The following is a 22,231-nucleotide window of genomic DNA, read 5'->3' as shown; positions in this document are numbered from 1 at the left end:
CTGACTTAAACCCAATTGAGCGTCTCTGGAGGGACCTAAAAATGGCTTTCCACCAACGTTTACCATCCAACCTGACAGAACTGGAGAGGATCTGCAAGGAGGAATGGCAGAGGATCCCCAAATCCAGGTGTGAAAAAATTGTTGCATCTTTACCAAAAAGACTCATGGCTGTATTAGATCAAAAGTGTGCTTCTACTAAGTACTGAGCAAAGGGTCTGAATACTTAGGACCATGTGATATTTCAGTTTTTCTTTTTTAATAAATCTGCAAAAATGTCAACTCTGTGTTTTTCTGTCAATATGGGGTGCTGTGTGTACATTAATGATGAAACAAAATGAACTTAAATGATTTTAGCAAATGGCTGCAATATAACAAAGAGTGAAAAATTTAAGGGGGTCTGAATACTTTGTCCCGAAAAAAAAAAAAAAAATTATATATACACAATAGTATATAAAACGTATGAACAATAAATGTAATAGTCACATACTAAAACAGCGCTAATGTTGAGCACATGTAAACGTATAGATAATGTGTGGCCAACTTCACACAGAAAAGTCCTTAGGAACAGTGAAGCAAAAGCAGTGGTTCAGAGAGTGTTCAAAGTAGATCCTATAGAGTGTCACAGCGTGCACCTTCCACCGATCAATCCAATTCCACCATGCGTGAACACACTCCCCTCAGGGGGTCAAACTCACCAGAGCTAAAATATAAAAGAGCCTCCAAGGGAAGAAAATCTCTGAGCCAAACTGATATCAACACTTTTCCAGTAGATGGTAGGGCTCCAAGAAGGATCATAAACAAAAGAAAAGCGCATATAGTGTAATCCCGTTTATTGATAATAAAAACCCATCACATCATACATCCCCCATCAATATATACGTACTAGACAAAGGCAATCGTAGAGCAAAAAGAGTGACATCACCATGCACTGCACCGTAGGGACCACCAGTAATCCCGTCTAGGCAATTAAGGAGCGATGGAAACCACTTCCTCGTTCCGGGTCCAGCAGCGGTGGAGCGCACGCATCACTTCCGGCGTCGTGTAGGTTATACACTGACGCGTTTCGTCATATCCTGACTTCAACAGAGGGCCCTCTGATGTCACTCTTTTTGTGAAAAGTCACTAAAAACCCCCTTTCTTCCCCATTCTGATGCACAATTTGAACTTTAGCAAGTTGTCTTCACCACGTCTTGATGCCTAAATGCATTGAGTTTCTGCCAAGTGAATGGCTGATTAGCAATTTGTGTTACCAAGCAATTTAACAGGTGTACCTAATAAGGTGGCCGGTTAAGTTTGGTCTAAATCCGAGTACACACACACTAGTTTTTGGTCATGAGCCGCCGGCTTCCATACACACGGGCCAAATGTTGGCCGGTTTCTATTAAACCGGCCGATGGTGCCCTACATTCGGCCCGTGTGTACTAGGCTTTACTGTGTGCATGTGCTTCGGGGGAAATCTGTAATTACAAGACTGTAAATAGACTAATTCTACCATCTACTTATTTTATTTATCCCAAATTAGGATTACTCTAAGAGCCCTTTCACACCGGGCCGCCCATAGGGCCGGCGGTAAAACGCCGCTATTTTTAGCGGCGTTTTACCGTCAGATTAGCGGGGCATTTCGTCCACTACCTGGGCGCTTTTACCCCCCGCTAGCGGCCGAGAAAGGGTTAAAACCACCCGCAATGCACCGCAATAGCGGCATTTTGCCGGCGGTATCCCAGCGCTGCCCCATTGATTTCAATGGGGAGCAGCGGTGGAGGAGCGGTAAACACACCGCTCCAAAGAAGCTGCTGACAGAACTTATTTTTCCCATCCTGCCAGCGCAGCGCTCCGGTGTGAAAGCCCTCGGGCTTTCACACTGGAGACAATGCTGCAGCTGTTTGAGGGCTAGCTGTTTTAACGCTATAGCGCCTGCAAAACGCCCTCGGTGTGAAAGGGGTCTTAAAATCAATTTGTTCTTTTATTTTCTTATAATGTGCCTAGCTGACACAAATAAAATAGACGCCATTCAGAAAATCCTCATCTGGTAGTTACCGTTCATGCCTTTTTCTTTAGGTTGTGAGTAGACTTGTACAGATTCGCAACTATATTTCTAAGGCTAGTTTTATGAGAGATGACCTTGTTGAGAAAAAAGAAAGGTCTACAAATGTGGAACGCTTGTCAAACTTAATTGGCCATCTAAAAGCCCAGGAAAAGTGTTACCTTACATTTCTTCAAAAAATGCTTGTAAGTCTGACTTTTACTGACTGCATGTTACATGTCTAAAGAAGTTTAAAAAAAGTGTACTTTGTCTCTCGACTGTTTTCTTCAATCTTTTACAATATTTTATACTAATACCATATTTCAGGCTAGTGAAAATGAGGAGGATACCCGCACTATAGATTCAGCAGTGGGATCAGGTTCTGTAGCTGAGAGCACATCACTAAACATTGATGTGCAGTCTGAGGCTTCAGATACCACGGTAAGCACCTTTTTCAACCACCTGGTTCTTTTTAAGTATGTAAGCCCCTTCAGTTTAGGTGTGTTCAAGTGGAAGGTTTGTCATACTCCCATAGCGTTTTTAAAAAACAATTAATTAGTAATTATTACTATAGGCATATAATGCACTTCCCTTGAATTTGTTGGTAAAGTTGGTAAAACTAATTTGACATTACACAGGAGTTCAGAAACCTTGCACAAGATGTAAAACTTGGCACATATTTACTATTATCATAACTATTGATGAAACCACACATGTGATCAAAAACATACATGCTAATCTAAGATTTTCATAAAGGTTTCGTTGAACCACTTCCCACCCAGCCTATTGCAAAATGATGGCTTGGGCAGTACTTTGATATAACGTCCTCCCGGAACTTGCCTCCTGTGCTACCGCAATCTGTCACCTGCTGTGTCCGCAGGAAAAATCCTGTTCACTTCTCCAGAGTAGTACAATGTTACTATGGTAACACTGTCTTGCTGTGGTCACAGTGTGTTAAAAAAAAAAAAATCGTAAAAAAGAAAAAATACTTTTTGGCCTAAATTTATGAAGAAAGCTTATTTGCAAGATTTTATAATGGAAACAAACTACTTTTTTTTTTTTTTTTGTTCAAAATGTTTGCTCCTTTTTTTATTTATTTTTTTAGTAAAAAATAAAAAAAACTCAGCAGTGATTAAATACTACCATACTACCAAAAGAAATCTGTGTGAAGAAAATAATTAAAAATTAATTTGGGTACAGTGTTGCATGAATGTGCAATTGTCATTTTAAAGTGCGACAGTGCGGAAAGCTGAAAAATGGCCTGAGCAGGAAGGGGGTGAAAGTGCCCTGTATTGAGTTCATTAATTTACATTATCCCTTCTATTTCTGTATATGGATGGTGGCACTGTAATTATTTTAACTAAAAAAATGAAGCACCTTTTTCCTAACTGATCTACAGCTGTCATATGACCCAGCTCTTTCCTAGCCTGATTGCAGGGAAACATAAGCAGGAGAAGCTTCTAGTACTCTGCTGCTGGTCACAATAAAAAAACAGCCTTTGGAATACAGGGTAAAAATAGATAATTAATATCAAACTGTTTTAAATTGTCATACAAATATATATTTGAAATCAGATCTTTGTTTTGTGGCAATAACCTGGTGTGGGCGAATATCTGCCAGTTACAGGTGGTGTCACGCCCCTCCAGCCTGTGTCTTAGGATATGAGGGAGGTTAAGCTTCTATTAATTTACATGTAATATCCCACCCCTATTGTGTTTAGCTGGTTAGTGGGCATGATGGAGGAGGGAGGGAGTGGGCTGTCATTTACTACTGTGTATACGCCCACATATGTGACTCTATAGTCACATGGGCTGCTCAGATGTGATGGGGAGGAATTGCTCACCATAGAAACTCACTGAAAACTGAGCATGTGCAGAGTTGCTACCACAGCTGCAAAATCCCTAGCTGCATTGAGGACATGAACAGGAGGGGTTGATGAAGAACAGCAGGATGAACCAGCTTTTTTTTTAGACTACATAAAACAAAACTCATAGTGACTGAGTATGAACAGCATATTAATACAGTATTTATTGATAGGTTTTTTTTTTTGTTTTTTATTTTTCTTTTAATGTGGGTTTAGTTGAGAGGTACAAAAAAAAACAAAACGCAAGATGCCTATAAAAGCCAGTGTGCATGAGTCCTTAAGTTGAAGTTTAGCAATAAAAAACATTTTCTTTTAGCTTATAACCACTTCCTGCCTGTAGGACGTCATGTGGTGTCCTAGACTTTGAGTGGAAATGTCTGATGCCTGCAGCTACAGGCATCATCCAGATAATTTATTTTGTTTTCAGCTGGTGATTCCCTCACACGTAAAAGCCATCTTTAGCTGCTTGATTGCTTTTACAGGTGGTGGATGGGGATGTTCCTCCTCCCGCCGCCCTCCGGTGCTTCTCTGGTCTCTCCCGTGTGATCAGGGAGCCGGAAAAGAAATCCGGCAGCGGCTTGTCATAGAGCTGGCCAGGGACCAGTTGGTCCCCGGCCATCTAACTGACCCTCGGAGGCCCTAAGCGACGTCATGACATCACTTCCGGCTCTGGCAGATGTAAACACTGCCTTTTTTTTTTTTTTTTTTGCTGGTAAGCCTGAGATTTATTTATTTTTTTAAAAATTTTTTTACATCTGCGGCTTTCCAGCATAGAGGAGAGATGTGGGGACTTAGAGACCCCAGATCTCTCCGTAAAGAGGACCCTTCATGTCCTATTCCTATTACAAGGGATGCAATTACAAAATTAAAGGCAAAGTGTAAAAAAAAATAAAGTTAAAATAAACTACTATTATTATTTTTTTATTTTTTTTAAGCACCCCCATCCGCTCATGCTCGCATGCATATGTAAGTCGTGCCCACATATGTAAACTGCGTTCAAACCAAACATGTGAGATATCGCCGCAAACGTCAGAGTGATAATTCTAGCACAAGACCTCCTCTGTAAAGCTAAACTGATAACCTGCAAAAAACATGTTAAGCGTAGCCTATGCAGATTTTAAGTACCGAAGTTTGGCACAGTTTTAAAGAGTGGCATGTTAGGTATCCATTTACTTGGCGTAACATCTTTCACATTATACAAAAGAATTGGGGTAAATACTGTGCGCCCCCCCCCCCAATAAAAATTTCACGTTTGAAAAAAATGCTGCGCAAATACCATGTGACATAAAAGAATTGCAACTTCTGCCATTTTATTCCCTAGGGTCTCTGCTAAAAATTTACATGTTTGGGGTAGTAATTTTCCAGCGAAAATATGATGATTTTTACATGTAGGAGAGAAATGCCAGAATTGGTTTTAGCTGGTAGTGGTTAATGAGCTAACCTGCCTGTAATGAAGCATGTCACCCATTGTGCTGACAGCTGGATTCTGTAGAAATCGTCACTGCAGGGACTCCTGTCCTTTTCTTGTCTGTGAAAAGGTTCCCAACCAGGACCAGCCCCCTACTCTGTTCTTCCCCCTACTGTGGAACATTCTTTCATTGCTTTCACTGCCTGTAACAAGATCTGTGAATGGGAGAGATTCTGATGATTGGCAGGATACATTGGTTTCAAATCCCAAATATTGATAAAATATAGCTTGAGTTTTTGATCAATTACGCATACCATTCAATGCTTAATGCTGTAGTAAACTGTGGCATTTGAAAAAAGAAAATCCCCTGTAAGGCAATTGCATAATGTGCTAGTATGCATCACATACCAGCACATTATGAAAGACTTGCCTTTAAATGACTTCCTCCAGTGCTGCGCTATCACCACTGACAGGGCTTCCATCCTAACCCAGTCTTCCTTCCGGGCTTGCGGGCTTTGGCAGCTTGAATGGACGAGCTGTGATTGTGTCACTCCCGCACATGCATGCAGGAGTCAGCCGCGAAACAGCGCTCTGAAGGAGCGGCACAGGTATGTCGTTCCTTCAGGGCGCATGCACTGGTGACATCACTGACTGCTGCTCACTAAAATATCCCCTAAACAGTGAACGTTTAGGAGATATTTTCTTTTATTTACAAGTAAGCTTTTATTATAAGCTTCCCTCTAGGTAAAAATCACATTCAGAAGTTTACTACCACTTTATTTAGGCCTCTTGCACACTGATGCCTAAAACCGCAGCGTTTTTAGGCATATGTGTGCTTGTCATAAAAATAAAAGAATATGCACACCTATGGGTTTTCTCCTCAAGATTTATTGAATAAAAAGTTAGCACCACAAAAACAGCTCTCAAAAATACTCACCTCCCCCACAAAATCCCACAAACCCCCATGGAAAAAAAATCAACCTTCCCACCCACCAAAACACATGTACAAAAATAATCCCATTTCCATCCCCTCTCTCCCCCCGCACATGTATGGGACCGCTATGAACCCCCCCTAATTATATATTAAATAACTACACCTGAATACAAGCTCTACCCCGGTGTCTCCAAAAACGTAATTTCCTAGATACCTGAGTGGAAGGCTCTGCACCTTATAGCCACATTGGGCGAATGCAGTAGCCTAATCCATGTCAGGAAATCCTCTGAAAAACCTATCCCACTGGGTGGTGGTCCCCTCTGTATAAATGATTCCTAGATCGCAGCAGGTGTGGAGGGAGGGGCTGGATGTGGGATGCTGAGCCTGTGAAGCCCGCGAGACTCCCTCCCCGAGATGCTGTCCTAAGGAGAGGCTGTCTCCCGACCCTGCTCAAACCCCCCCCGGTACTTTTTCCCACTGAGGACGGGCTCCATTGCCGCTGCTGCAGTAGAGACGAGTGGAGGATCCCCGTCCACCTACAGCGTTGGGCTCGTCCCTGGCAACCAGCGCACCTGGAGAGCTCACGGAAAGAGCCGAGTTGAGTCACTGTACCAATCGTTCGGATACGGTATTCGTTGCCAGGAGCCCGCTCAAGCACAGCGACATAGAGGGCGAGTGGCGCTCGAGACGGGGAACAGATAACAGACAGCAAGCGAAAGTATCCTCGGTGACAGGCTTCACACAGTGACCCCCCCTGCACATCAGATCCTCAGAGACGGCAAGTAAACTGTTTAACAGTCTATACCATATGGGGATTGATGTTTGATGAAATAAATTAAACAAACTATCCAAAGAGCACTACTATTGTAGGGGGACATGTTTATAGATTGATACTGTCGCCATCGATTGCTAAGAACGCACACATAATTGCCACAAATCACCGAGCGGTGAAAAGTGAAAAAGCAGAGAAAGGGCTACTGGGCACATAAAGGAATGCAGAGACTTGCCTGCATATAAAAACAATCTGCACGCAGGGGAGAGCTGAGATGCGATGTACTGATAATTGCATTAGCTTGACTGCACAGGCAAGTGCATTTGGGCTGCGCAAAACTTTCCCTGGATTTAAAGTAAAGTGCACAGACGGATTAGCGAGAAAAATTAGCCCCACCTTTACCTGGGGACAGAAACACGGAGAGTTGAGGAAAAAAAAAAGGGGGAGGGGGCTGCCTTCCCGTTTGAAAAAGTCGCTGAAAACCACAACATTCGGCAACATTAAGATCAAAATTTTGTAACCATTTAAATGTGCCAATAGTAGAAATCCTGGGTTGGTGGGAAAGAATTGAAAATAAAGTACTGAGGAGCCACAAACATGGCAGCTTGTCTTCAAAGCGAAACAGAAGCGAAGAAGAAATAAAGCTTAAACGAAATAGAAAATAAGACATGGACCATAATCGTATTAGAATATGATATCATGAAGGGAATCCGGGCACAGGGGGTGGGTGGAATGTAGAGAGGGGGGAGGCGAACGGGCACGGGAAAATTCTGAGGGGAGTATTGGTCCCAGCGGCGACCACCCCGAGCTCAACCTCCAGGGGGTCAACCATAGGGCCGGGAGGAGCAAGTGGGGCCACGGTTTTCTGGGCCATGGAGAGGCCTTTTACCCCCATTTGGGAGGGCGATGGGGATAGGTGTTGGGGAAGGGAAGGGGGAGTAGATGGAGGGGTGGGCGTAGGTGGAATAGTGAGGGCATCCTCTACATAGATCCCTTCTCCTTTGGCTGGTTTAGGTACAGAAAATCCATATTTTTGATAAATGATGTCTAGCCTAAATATTTCATATAATGTATGTGGCTTGAATTCTCCCATTAAGTGTGCTAATATAATGGGTGAACTAAAACATCTTAAAGCAGAGGTGGCATTGCTGCAGGAGACACTTTGTTTTTTTTTTTTTGGGTAAGAACCACAACATTTTTTTAAAAGAATCTCCAGTTTGGTACTACGGAGACTCCCCTGTCAGTCGAGCAAAAGGAGTCCCTATAGGGTTTGCCAGGGGAGTAAGGTTCGATTTAGAGGAGAGAATGACTGACCCTGAAGGGCGGTATCTTTTTTTGAGAGGCAAATTAAATAAATTTGAATGTTCTCTGGCAAACATATACGGCCCTAATAAAAATTCAAAGAGATACCTGCTGGGGGTCTTAGCTGAGTTTATGAAATTTAAGAAAGGGGGGGCCATAATGGCAGGGGACTTTAAATTTTGTTTCGAACCAGGAAAGGACAATACGTCACATGCACGGGAGACAGGTATGGTATGGATGAATAAATTGAAAAAGAAAATGCATCAGTATCAACTTGTAGATGCATGGAGGATGCAACATAATAATGCAAGGGATTAAACATTCTACTCCCCCGTGCATGGGACGTATTCTAGACTTGACTTTTTCCTGGTTGAGCATAGGCTACTGGAGGCTGTGACCAGCACAAATATTGGAATAATGATCTTCTCAGACCACGCGCCTGTGAGTTTACAACTAAAAACTGGGGAGAGCCAAAAAAAAAGTAAAAAATAGAACTAGAATTGTATTTTAAAACAAACTAAGCAGTGGATACTTAAGAAGCCACAGTCTGGGAGGCTCACAAAGCCTATATCAGGGGTATTCTAATTATGGCTGGGTCGGAGAAAAAAACAAAAAACTAAGCGAGATAAAATAGCCTTAACAAAAAAAAAATTTTGATTTAGAACAGCAACACAAGCTAAGTGGCGATGGGGAGACGTTATTAAAACTTTACTGTAAAAGGGAGGCCATGAGGGATCTAGTAGAACAAGAAACACGTACCGCATACAATTTAATAGAAAAAGAAAGATACCTAGGTGGGAATAAACCGGGGAAATTCTTGGCAAAGGTATTAAAAAAAGAAAACAGCCAACTACATCGAAAAAAATTAAGACGACAGGGGATATGAGATAAATAACCAGAGACATCGCCAAGACCTTCCAAGACTATTATATGGAGCGATACGCAATTAATAAGAAAGATACTAAAGAAGAGGTTGGAAAAAAACAAGAGAAAATAAAAGCTTTCTTAAAAAATATAGGATTAAATAAAATTGCAGAAAATAAACAGAGTGCTCTAGAGGCCCCCATTACAGAAGAAGAGATAAAAAAAAATGTTGCAAGAAACACCAGCAGGTAAAAGCCCTGGACCTGATGGCCTGACAATATTATAATACAAAAAATTTCAGGATCAGATAATCCCCAAAATGTGCTCCTATATGAATGGGATTGGGGATAAATGGGAGATGAGGAAGGAGGCGTTGGAAGCCAGTATTACTATTATTATTTTGAAAGAAGGCAAAGACAGCACACTCTGTTCTAGTTACAGGCCCATATCACTCCTAAATACGGATACCAAACTATTCCCAAAAGTATTAGCTGAAAGGATGAAAAACATAATGGACGCGATAGTACACCCAGACCAGGTTGGGTTCATACCAGGAAGAGAGGGGAGGGATAATGGTATTAGAACGCTCTTGGCAGTGCAGAAAATTAAAGACAGTGGAGAACCAGGACTACTCCTGTCAATAGATGCTAAAAAAGCTTTTGACAGGGTGGACTGGGGCTTTGTGCAGGGCACGATGGAGGAGATAGAACTTGGGGAAAATATGACCAGATGGATAAAGGCATTATATGCCCGACCCACAGCGAGAGTGAAGGTAAATGGAATACTTTTGGAGCCATTCGAAATGTTCAATCGCACAAGACACGGGTGCCCAATTTCCCCCTTACTGTTTGTGTTGGCGCTTGAACCCCTCCTAATGAAGATAAGGCAAAACTCGGACATCAGAGGGATAAAAATCGTGGAAGAAGCCCATAAACTGGCTGCCTTTGCGCACGACATTTTATTCTGTTACCCTCCCCAGGACTACCCTACCAAATCTAATCACAGTCCTAAAAGAATATGGGGAGCTATCTAATTTTAAGATAAACCCGGCTAAATCGGAAACATTAGATATTAATAAAGGTAAAATAGGGGAATACACTTACCAAAAGGACTTTCCATTCATATGGGGGAAAAAAGAACTCAATTATCTAGGAGTCAAAATAACGACATCGAGGGAGACATTATATCAGGCTAATTTTGTTTCAATTCCTAACGAGATCAAAAAAGAGTTGAATAGAATAACAAGAGGACAGCTATCGTGGGCCGGAAGAATCAACATATACAAGATGGTAATCCTACCCAAAATTACATATACGATGCAAATGCTCCCGGTTCCACTTCCACAAGTCTACCTTAAAACATTGCACACTATGTTCTTAAGGTTCATTTGGATGAAGTAAAGATAAGGCAAAGGGGGGGCACCTGATATTAGAAATTATTACGAGGCAATTATTCTATCATGAATAATAGAATGGGCTAAAAATAATAAGGAAAAGCGATGGGTTAAAATGGAAAGCACAATTTGTAAAGTCACAATGGGTAAGATAATATGGATCCCACCACAACTTAGAAAACTAAGCATGGACGCACAGGATATCACCAGACATGCACTAACTACTTGGGATACTTTGCACAAAAAGGAGCATTGGGAGTTTAATTCACCCTTAATCCCATTGAAAGATACAGATTATTTTACACCGGGGAATAGAGTACTTGTTTCGGAAGTGGATATTAAAGGAGGATGCACAACTAAAGGACGTCATGGAACAAGTTAAAATATGTACATATCAGGATTTAAAAAATAAAGGTGAATTGCTGGTTATAGATCCATGGCGGTATAGCCAATTGAACCACTTTATTAATACACTCCCGCAGCCCATTAGATCAGCCAAAAACTTACGGCCCTTGGAGAAAATTTGCATGGAGAAAACGGGGAGGAGGGGGATTTGTAAGATCTATAGAGTGTTAATAGAAATGAAAGGGTCGGAGATCCCACCATTTATTAAGAAGTGGGAGAAGGAATTAGATATACAGCTTAAAGAGCCAGAGATTTGGCAAATATTGAGGAGGGTTAGCGCCACGTCGGTCAATTGCAAGATGCTCAAGTTAAACTACAAGTGCTTGGCGAGATGGCAATTGAAATGGTCAGCTTTTAGAAATGTCTTTAAAGTGACTGTAAAGGTTCATTTTTTTTTTTCTTTTCAAATAACAAACATGTTACACTAACCTGCTTTATGCAATGGTTTTGCAAAGAGCATCCCGATACTCTTCTTCTGGGATGCCCCGATAGTGGTCCTGGCTCCTCAACGGATGTGCCTACGGAGAGATGATTTCCCTGGGGGGGCACCCATGCGGGCGCACTTAATAGTCCCGCTGCTGCGTCCATTGACACAGACAGCAGGACTTGGCCCCGCCCCCCGCTCTTGTGTCACTAGATTTGATTGATGGCAGCGGAAGCCCATGCCTCCTGCTGCTATCAATCTATCCAATGAGGATGGAGACAGTGACTGGATTAGTTAAGCTCGTGCACATCGCTGGAACGGATGGGCTCAGGTAAGAAAAGGGGGGGGGGGCTCTGGGGGCAGCTGCAGCACAGAAGGTTTTTCACCTGCATGCATAAAATGCATGCAGGTGAAAAAACTAGAGGCTTTACAACCTCTTTTAAACAACTACACCTGTGATTAAGGGAAATAAAGGCGCTCCCATTGCTTATCTTTCTGTTTTGAAATGAATTAACAATGGCCAGAAATTCTGTACCTGTAAAGGAGAATGCTGACCTCTCCTGCTTTCTGCTCCACCGAACACCACTTCAGTTCAGGAATTCCTAGCTGAAGTCCTTTGAAGGAACCCAAACTTAGTATTTTTCTTTCTTTTCATTCAGCCTGCTAATAGATTCCTCCATCCACACAGGTGGAATCCTCGACCCCAGACATTGTATTCTGACTGCAGCACCCAGCACTCTCAGAATACACTCAACAGCAGCTGATTGATTAAAGGCTTCCAACTTTGTTTTCAAACGATCAACTTCGATCGAGCAGGTACAGCGCCACACTGATCAAAATTCAGACTGTCCCTGCTAAACCAGCTGACTTTTGATCAATGTATGGCCAGCTTTTGTTTCCTGGTAACCAGCTGCATTCCTTTACACTTTATTCTTTCTTTCAACTAACCACATAACAGCACATTTTAGTGGACCAGAAGATATAGCAAAAAGTCTATAAGTTCTGTACGTATAAAAAGAAAAGGAGTTGCTTGCCTATCTGCACAGCCAAGCGCCACTCTGATCAACAGAAATTCATGACTGAAGTCTTCTGCAGAAATGAACACCCTTTAGGGAGTCTTGATCTCCTTGTCCTCACAAGAGCTTGTTGGTTCCTCCTGCAGACCTCTATTCCTGTGTTACAGGAAGGTCAGTGACCCAGAAGAGAAAATCTCGGAAGTGTCAATTCCTGCAGAAGATTGCAGCTGGAGGTTTCTGAGGATTGAAAAGGCGCTTGGCGGAACAACTGACTCGTTACAATGTGTCATTATCTGTATAATTGTTCCCAGTCAGTGGGCACACTAACGAAACCAAACTCCAGATAAGGTTTTATAAGCAGTTAAAGCAAATGGATTTTTTCTCCTTGTGGGATAAAGGTTTTACATAAAAGCTGATCATTGTAAGCACCCCTGGCAGTGGTAAATGGTTTGTCTCATCCCTGTAACTGATACTTCTGCAAGAGACTTTGTTCTTTTGAAAAACACGCATACTGGCTTGAACACTAGATGAAAGCAGAAGAAAGAGAGCCTAAAAAAGAAAATGAATACAGCCATCATATCTAATAACTGGTAAGCTGCAAATGGCAGTAAGGCAACTAGCATTTTTAGAAGGAAAGGCCAGAAGTTACACTCTATACTTTCCTTCTAATTTTTTTCTCGTTAAGACCATATTACCTTGACTTGTTTTAGTTGGAATCACTATATTTTTTGACATTTGAGGCAAGCGCTTGCTGTGTGATATGATTAGCAGGAAAAGTAGTGAAATGAGATTAAAGCACTACTCCCGATTTAGTTATTTGTTGTAGGTTTTAAAAATGCAGTTTTCATTTGCTTTTGTGTGGCAAATTCTAACAAATTTAACTGTTTAACAAAGGAGATATCTCATAGTCGGCCCTGCATTGAAGACAATCTAGACAGCTTACAAATGAAAGTTTCAGAATTCGGCATCTCTACCTCTTCTCAAAGTAAGGGTGAAAGCCCAGCTGTCAGTGACAGGGAACTGAGGCCACATAGCATTCACCTTCTGCAGTATGGATTACAGTCAAAGGTATATATTTAACCGACAATGTAAAATAATTCAACCACATTACTACTTTTTCACTCTCAGTGCATATACCCTTGCTTTCTGCAACTCTTTGTGGCTTGTGGCTGCATTTCTGATTGTGGGATGGGCAAATGAAAAGTTCAGTAGTCCATCAATCGCATCTAGCAAAATATTCCTTTGTAAATGTGGAAAAGAATTTTTCCTGCAAGTTGAAAAGGTTTTACATTCTCATAGAACAATCTAACCCTGATCTCCTCACTTAAGAATGCTCTGTTACTCTGTTACTGCTACCTTTTTATTTGTTGGCTGCTACTGTGAATGCTGCAGATGAAAAACGTTGATTTTAGTTTCTCAGTTCAGATGTGACGGTCCTTTAGTTCATTTCAGTATATCTGTATAGATGAATTACGACAAAGTATCATTTCCTTTTCATTGTGGATACCCATATAAGGCATTTAAAGACCTGTGTCCAGCTATTATACTAAGGATATATATGTATGTGTATATGTGTGTATGTATGTATGTATATATATATATATATATATATATATATATATATATATATATATATATATATATTGTGTTTGAAAGGTAGTAACTGTGGTCATTCTTGTATGGATCACCAGAATTGGCGAGGCTCATCTCAGCTTGGCTTTTATTACTGTTGCATGAGTGTTTTTATAGATTTGAAAGCTTTCCACTAGAAGACTGTTAAAAATCAAACATTGCCATGGGCATGATGTAACATTGCCATGTGCCATGTGGCATGATGTAACATTGCCATGATGTAAACATTGCCATGTGGCTTATAACAGATCCCTGAGTTTGTACTTTGTGTATCATTGTATTTGTGTACACTGCACATTTACTGGGCAGATAGTGTAACTTTTGATGTTAACTTCAGAGTGCTATACTTGTCCAATTATATGGTTTTCCAACCCTGAAGGCCCCTTCGGGTTATGCTTATCATGACAAGCAAATTCTGGATCTTAATAGGTCTTGTGTTATGGATAAGGTAAGATAAAGTTTCCCTGTATATTGGATCTGTTTCCTGGCTTTAATCAACACTATCTGCCAGTCATGGGACACTGTGCAGTTTAGTAGGCAGAGGATTTGGCTGTTAATTTTATTGTGGCACCCCATGCCATTTTTTTTTTCTTGTAACGATTTTTAGTGAACGATAGTCAATTGAGCGTTTTTTTGCTTCTGTCTGGAATTACTGTATTCTCAGATGGATGAGGTAACTGCCTCAGGCCTCCCAGATGACTTGTTTCCACCCACCTCTTCTGCTGAGAATGCATGCAGTATGTTTCTGCATTCATGCTGCCATCTTTTTCAGATACAGCCACCGAAAATTGGTAAGCACCTGGGTTATAATAGAGGCTTCTTCACCGGATATGCAAAACACCATACTTTGAGATTTCCCGAACGCTGAATACCCGCTGGAGATCCGTTCAGTAACCATAGCTGATCACAGCCGCAAGCAGCTGGAACAAAAGGTCTTAGTCGACAAATTTGTTGCTAGGTCCATGGATCCTTGGGTTTCGCAGTGAACACTCTAGGGACACTATGGGATCAATTTACCTGATCTACACTTTACTGACTTTTCAGCTTCTCCCACTTCCTCACAGGATAAAGAAAGGATTGTCCAGTGATTCTCATCGCAGTGAATTGTCCCAGATTATGTGGTACTTGGAAAAACTTGTACTCTCTGTGGGTCCAGTCCACCATCCTAGTTCTAATTTGCTGGCTTTAACAGCATTGCCCAGGTTCTGAGGGACAGGGGCCTAAATTGATTTCTCAAAAAGTCTGCCTTTACACCTGAAAAACTATTCTGGCCTTACATCCAAGGTCACATTTCTTGTTGCTGTCACCATTGTGCAGAGGGTCTCTGAGTACTGACATTATCCTCTAAGAGTCCTTCCTAGTTTTGGGCAATGACAAGGTCGTCTCGAGGCCTAAGACCTTTACCCCCGCCCCCCGAAGGTGGTTTTCTTCTTTACACCTCAACCAGGACATCGTCTTTCCCTCCTTATATCCTGCTTTGAAACATCCTAAGGACATCCACTGTCTTGATGTAATGCACTGAGAAGCTCTAGCTCCCTGCTACAGCTTCATGTTAGGTAATCTGATTCCCTCTTTGTGCTATTATAAAGGGTCCAACGGGACTCTCTGCTTCTTACTCCACCATTGCTAGGTGGAATAGATATGTCATCAATAGAACTTCTGGCATAAAGGATTGGGTTCCTCTCATCCCTGTTAAAGTTCACTCCCACAGACCTTTTAGTTCTTTATGGGCTTTTCCATATTGGGCATCTATTTCTCAGACCTCCACCTTCAAGTCTCATCTGATGACAGTTTTAGGTGTAAGGTGCTATAAGATTCTCTAAGTCATGCTTTTCTTGATCTGTTCGATACATGATCCAGTTGGCTTTCTACAAAATTGTGGCTAGCTGGGATTGGGAGGAGCCTGTGTCCTGTACTGTTCTCTAAAAAAAAGTAATTTCGCTGGCAAGTCAAAAATCTTTTTTATGATGTACAGTGTAGAAGTGAAGCAATAACTGCTAAAGTGTCTTTTGATTACATAGTTTAATACAAATAACCCTCAGCACTGCATATTCTGTATGCTTTTGCCTGTTTGAGTAATTTTATACCGTCAAGTCCGATATCAATTTATAGTTTTTGTGATTGCGAGGTATATAGTAACATACCAATGTGTGGTCTAATTCATAGAAGTACATTTCTGCTAGACATTTTTCATACAAGGGCTAGATCTTTATGTAATACTTGCAAAGTATTATGTGAGTCACTTGAATTTTATAGTAAATTACTGTTTCATTTGCAGGCGTTAGATCCTCAACAAGAGGCCAAAGAAGAATTAAAAAATATGAAAAAGCAACATGCATTGCTGACAAGGATCCTTCAACAGCAGGAGCAGCTCAGGGCCTTAAAGGGAAGGCAGGCAGCTCTTCTTGCCTTACAACACAAGACCGAACAAGCAATCGCTGTGATGGATGACTCTGGTAAGAGCCATTTCTTTCTTCTTAACAATATAAACAAGTGAGGTATTTCCTTCCCAGTTCCCTTACAGCATCTAAGGCATTAAAAAAAAATAGTAAAATCTTAACACAATGTACATTCACATTTACTGTCAGTGGATTGACCTACTCCATGCACTGCACAGAAGAATTAATAATACTTCTTTCTCCTTCATTGAGCTTCCATTCACACTTGGGGGTTGATTTACTAAAACTGGAGAGTGCAATATCTGGTGCAGCTCTGCTAGGAAATCGATCCGCTTCCAGTTTTTTCTGTCAAAGCTGAAAGGAGAAGTACAGCCAAAGCTTGTTTGGCTGTACTTCCCCTGTGGATCACAGGAGTGCAGTTTGTTCTGCGCTCCTGTGACCCATTGTCAGCTGTCGTTAGAGCCGGTCCAGGCTTAGGAAAGATTGCGACTCTGTGGTTGGGGTTCACCCACATGCCTGGACTGGCACCTGGCTCAGCCTCTCAGTGAGCCTCTAAAAGCCTGAGCTGGCCACTCTATCAACTCCACATCCCTGCGCTCCAGTAAACACGGGGGAGGGGCAGCGCAGAGAGCTCGTGACTGACAGTCACCAACTTTCTGCTCCAGAATCTCTGAGAACTGAGTGATTGGCGGTGTTTGATCGCTCAGTTCTCCACCTAGATTAGTATTCCCCAAAAAAATTTTAAAATTCCCATACTTCTCTTTTAATGGAACCAGCTGAAGTTAGAAGCTGATTGGCTACTATGCACAGCTGCACCATATTTTTCACGCTCCAGTTTTAGTAAATAAACATAGGTGTTTTCACGTGTGACAAAGCGTACAGAAAAAAGTAGGCAAAGTCAGCCATGTGGGCAAAAAAAAATATCAGAGTTCTTGCTATGCTCAGTTGTGAACGCAGCCTCAGGGTCACAGGAAGAGTTTTACCTTTGCATTGTACTGCGTTCTACAGGAGGATTGGACACTGGCAAACTGAAAGCCAGCCCAATATAGCCCCTACTACTGTTACCACTACTGACAATGTTCTGTAGCAAGGAACATACATTCCACTGTAATAATTATACTACCAAAATTAGTGTGTGCTGTAAATTGCTTCCAGCATTGTTGCTGTTTTCTTCTTTCCGGAGGCTGCCATTTATCTGAAGCCCAAAGCTCCTGAACAGCAGTAAATCTTTAGGGTGTCAGCAGATCGGCTTCTACAAATTCAGCGCAGTGCCCAAAAATAGAGATCAACTAAGCCTGTGCAGAGCAGGGTGAGACAATGTATTACTGGATTTTAAACCATATAGGCCCTTTATTTTTCATATTATATTAAAGGGCCAGCCTGAAGTCATCTAGCAGGACTACATTTTCTGACTTCCACAGTTCCACTTTAAGCACGCTTCAGTAACTTGCTGTATTGGTTCTGTGCCTGGTCTGCCCGCTGAGCCATCACGAGTCGCTCCATTCTTTTCCAGATGAAATTATCCTTGAGCAGTCAGTCTGCCATTACTACAAATTTTGGCTCTTATTGATGTGGTGTGCATTACTCTGAAACTCGAGGATCAGCCTGCTATCTCCAATCTGTGCTCAGTCTTAGAGCCCCTACAGCTGCAAAGACCTTTCCATTTCACTCTCTTTGAGGCCCTTCTCTATGGGGCATGGAGATGCTTTTGATGCACATGCTTACTGGGCTTTTTGTTTCTTTACTTATGAAGTATGAGGCCAACGAAACCTAAGGCTGGTACACATGGTCCGAACATCTGCAGGTATCTGCCAGTTGAACAGAAACCTGCCGACATTCGTTCAGTGTGTACAGCAGACTGTCTGACAGAAGCTGGCCTGATGTTCGGCTTCTGCCAAATGGGCATGCTGAAAATGGCAGCCGACCGGCATCTGATCAGCACTCGCAAGCAATGGCTGATCAGTGTGTCATGACGGGGAGAAGATCCCCTGTCAGAACAAAGTAGCATAGCAGGAGAGATCGCTCTACTAACATAAAGAAGCACACTTTCTAAAGTGTTGACATTCTCAGAATATAGACTTGACGACTTTTTCCAGCTTCCTCTTTTGGCTCCACCTCTTCGACCTTCCTTCCTGTGTCACGCTACAAAGCAGCAAACTTACCTCTGCCACTTTGGGGTCTTCTGTACCTTGTACCAATTGTCCTAGCTCTTGTGCCAAATCGGTCTGGGGAGTTGGTACATCTTAAGCATGTTACACAGTACTACTTTTTTTTTTCATTCTACCAGCAGGGCTTAAGGAAAAAAAAAACAGACAGCTCAGAAGGAATCGCTGTACTAACTATGCAAAGTTAGTACAACTATCTCCCCTGCTGTTCTATTGTGTTCTGACAGGTGGGACTGTCCCCCTGCCAGAACACACTCCAGTCAGCTTGCTCAACCAATGGCTGAGCGTGCTGATCAGAAGCCGATCGGCAGACCTCTTTTGATCATACCTCTTTGACAGCCATCTGACATTTGGCCAGTGTGTACTATGGATTAGTCACTGTTCTCTCCCCCATAGAGAATACTTGCCTCTTTTGGGACTTATAAGTCCAAAAGTTTTAAATGCTATCCATCAGATCTACCATACTTTTCCCCTGAGGGACTCTGTGGTCAGCTGGAATATTTTATTTACATATACCCAGTCTCATGGCATTCCCATTGTGGCATCCAGTACTTGGATGCCCTGTGGAGGAAACAATTGGCGTGTCATTTGTTAGACAACGCCTTTCTAATTTGTCCATATTTCTCAATGTTTAGGTTGGATCCTGGTTCATCAGAATAGGGCACTACAATCCTCATCGCTTGCAGGCAGCTTAGGCCACAATGCTGGAGTGTCTCTACTATTAACCACTTTTATACTGCGCAAGTTCTAGCTCTCCTCTCCTACTTGTAAAAATCATATTTTGTTTTGCTAGAAAATTACTCAGAACCCCCCAAACATTATATATAAATATATATTCTTTTATAACTTTTTATGTCACACAGTATTTGCGCAGTAGTTTTTTGCAATTTTTTTTTATTTTTGGTTTTTGGGGAAAAAAACATCCTAATGAATTAAAATAAACATTAAAGTTAGACCAATTATTTTGTATAATGTGACAGATGATGATACACCGAGTAAATAGATGCCTCACATGTCACGCTTTAAAATTGCCCACACTCGTGGTATTGCACTAAACTTCGGTACTTAAAAATCTCCATAGGCAACACTTTAAATTTTTTTTTACATGTTTAGAGTTACAGAGGAGGTCTTTGACTAGAATTATTTCTCTCGCTCTAACGTTCGCAGTGATGCCTCACTTGTGTGGTTTGAATGTCGTTTACATATGCGGGCGTGACTTACGTATGCCTCTTCTGCTGCGTGCAAACTTACGGGGGCGCTTGAATTTTTGTGGTTTTTTTTTGGTTTTTTTACTTTAACTTTTTTTATTTTTACACTTCCCCTTTAAAAAAAATGTGTTTTGATCACTTTTATTCCTATTACAAGGAATGTCAACATCCCTTGTAATGGAAATAGTGGGTGATTGGTCCTCTTTATGGAGAGATGTGGGGTCTATAAGACCCCACATTTCTCCTCCAGGCTGGAAAGCATCATATCAGAATAAATAAACGATCTGATGCTTCTAGCTGGGATCACGGCTTTGTTTACTTCTGGCGTCCTGGACGTGCAGTCATAACGTCTTGCCCGGGCCTCCAAGAGTCATAGAGATTGCCGGGGACCATCTGTCCCTCGGTTTTCTCTGACTTCTGGCGGCGGCGGATTCCTTCTCCGGGTCCCCAATCGCACAGGAGAGCCTGGAGAAGCACTGGAGGGCAGTGGGAGGGGGGAGAGTCCCCTCCTGTCGTTGGTAAGAACAATCAAGCGGCTGAACTGCTGCTATGATCGTTCATATGGTGTAGGGAATCGCCGTTTGAAAAAAACTATATCTGGATGATGCCTGCAGCTGCAGACCTCATTCGGATATCACCACTGAAAGCCCAGGATGTCATATGATGGCCTGTGGTATGGAAGTGGTTAAGGTGGTCCATCTCGGGTGCAGTCAATTGAAGGTCATGCTTCCTTCAGTTGGTTATTTCTGTATGTGCTGGAGCGGTTCACTTGCCTAAATGCATTCCAGAACCTGTGTGGAGGACACTGGATGTGGGCCCCCCTGATATCCTGGTTCAACTACATGGTGGACAGGTTCATTTCCAGGTGTAGAAGTTCTCTGGCAGTACCAGGGAATGATTTTGTGACTCTGTGGGATCTCTAAACACTTGGCATACTTGAGAGAGGGATGGTTTTCTGGCATTCTTTCTTGTTCTGGATTGACCTGGGCAAATGTTCTTAATCAACCAGTTGTTGCTCTTGACTGTTGTTCACGGGAAATCTGTAATCCTGTGACTTTTGCTATGTTCAAGGATAGGTAGTAGGGTATTTTAACAAGGTTTATCGTGGAGCTTTGCCCCAGTGGTGTTCCCCTACTTGCATATAGGCGGGACACGAGCTTGGCCTTCCACACCATTAGGTCTGCTTTCTTGCTATTTTTTGTTAAGATAAACCTTATACTCCGTTCCTCTATGGGGAGCTCCCATTTGTCTTGCACAGTTAGGTGTCTGATTATGAAATACTGAACTGATCTCAGTTCATTAACTGTTTATGAAACGCAGATCATCAGGGGAGAACATGTTTTTCCCCAGTTATCTCCGCAACAGAGAAGCTGTCACTGATTGACGCTGGAACGGCCAGTTTTATGAAGGTGCGATCTGAGCACTTCACTGGCGATCTCTGTCAGAATTCTTCTTCCCAGATTCACCAGCTCAGAGGTGGAGATTCAGGGAGAGAATAGAGAATCCCGGGGGAACTGAGGGGGAATATTGACTTCTACCTCGATCAGACCCCCCGAGACAATTAACCTGTCTCCCTGCCATGTTTATGTGTATAATAGATAGTGATATATATCTATATCCAATGGTTGTCAACGCACACAAATCAGGGATCAAAAATGGGCTCGGATGCACAGTATATACTAGTGCATATAAACCAAAAAAGAGAGCGGCATGCACAGGTCTTGAAAAGCGAACGCACAATGGTGTTTAATTCAACGTTTTGACGAGGCACAAGCTCGCATCCTGAGGCAGTTGAGCTTGTGCCTTGTCGAAACGTTGAATTTAACCATTGTGCGTTCACCTTTCAAGACCCCTGAGTGCCGCTGTCTTTTTGGTGTGTGTGTATATAATATATATTTTGTGTAGGGGGACTAATTATTTCATTAAAGCGGAGTTCCACCCATTTAAATGTCAGCAGCTACAAAAATTGTAGCTGCTGACTTTTAATAATCAAACACCTCGCCTGTCCAGCGATGCAGGCTCACAAAGCCCCTCACCTTTCCGAGGCGCCGACATTCTAACTGTGGGGGCCCGGGTGTGGCTTCGCAGCCGAGCGTGCACTCCCAGAACATTGCAGGGTGGGAGAGGTGAGGTGCCCATAAAAACTGGTTATCTCCCCCCCCCCCCCCCCCCCCCCCAAAAAATGACATGCCAAATGTGGCATGTCAGGGGGTCACCATCACTTAAAGTGGAATTTCCATGAGAATGTCCGTGCACTGAGCAGCGGTAATTTACCGCTGCTTGATAAACAGACACCAGAGTGTTAAAGTGAATTTCTGGTACTGTAATCTCGCTATGTCTCACGAGGTTACTGTAACGGGGGATTCTCCACTGTTCGAAGTGTTTGTAGATTGCTTCACATCTCAAAAGGAGAAGCGATCTA

General features: G+C 42.3%; 1 protein-coding gene across 10 annotated transcripts in view; it reads left to right on the top strand.

Annotated features, from left to right (window-relative positions):
* The window catches only part of PCM1 (pericentriolar material 1), a 225,895-nt gene that overhangs the window by 67,263 nt on the left and 136,401 nt on the right, over positions 1-22,231 (top strand). For 7 of the 10 annotated variants that reach the window (XM_073607950.1, XM_073607958.1, XM_073607942.1 and 4 more), the window contains exons 5-6: positions 2,351-2,464; positions 16,316-16,493. In XM_073607950.1, the coding sequence (XP_073464051.1) occupies positions 2,351-2,464; positions 16,316-16,493 (292 nt within the window). Of the gene's footprint in view, positions 1-2,094; positions 2,230-2,350; positions 2,465-16,315; positions 16,494-22,231 lie in introns of those variants that run through there. The other 3 variants (XM_073607974.1, XM_073607935.1, XM_073607966.1) reach the window with 2 other exon arrangements.

Source organism: Aquarana catesbeiana, linkage group LG01 (assembly GCF_042186555.1).
Source record: "Aquarana catesbeiana isolate 2022-GZ linkage group LG01, ASM4218655v1, whole genome shotgun sequence".
In the NCBI taxonomy this organism is placed as follows: domain Eukaryota; kingdom Metazoa; phylum Chordata; class Amphibia; order Anura; family Ranidae; genus Aquarana; species Aquarana catesbeiana.
This window is presented reverse-complemented; position numbering and strand designations above follow the sequence as displayed.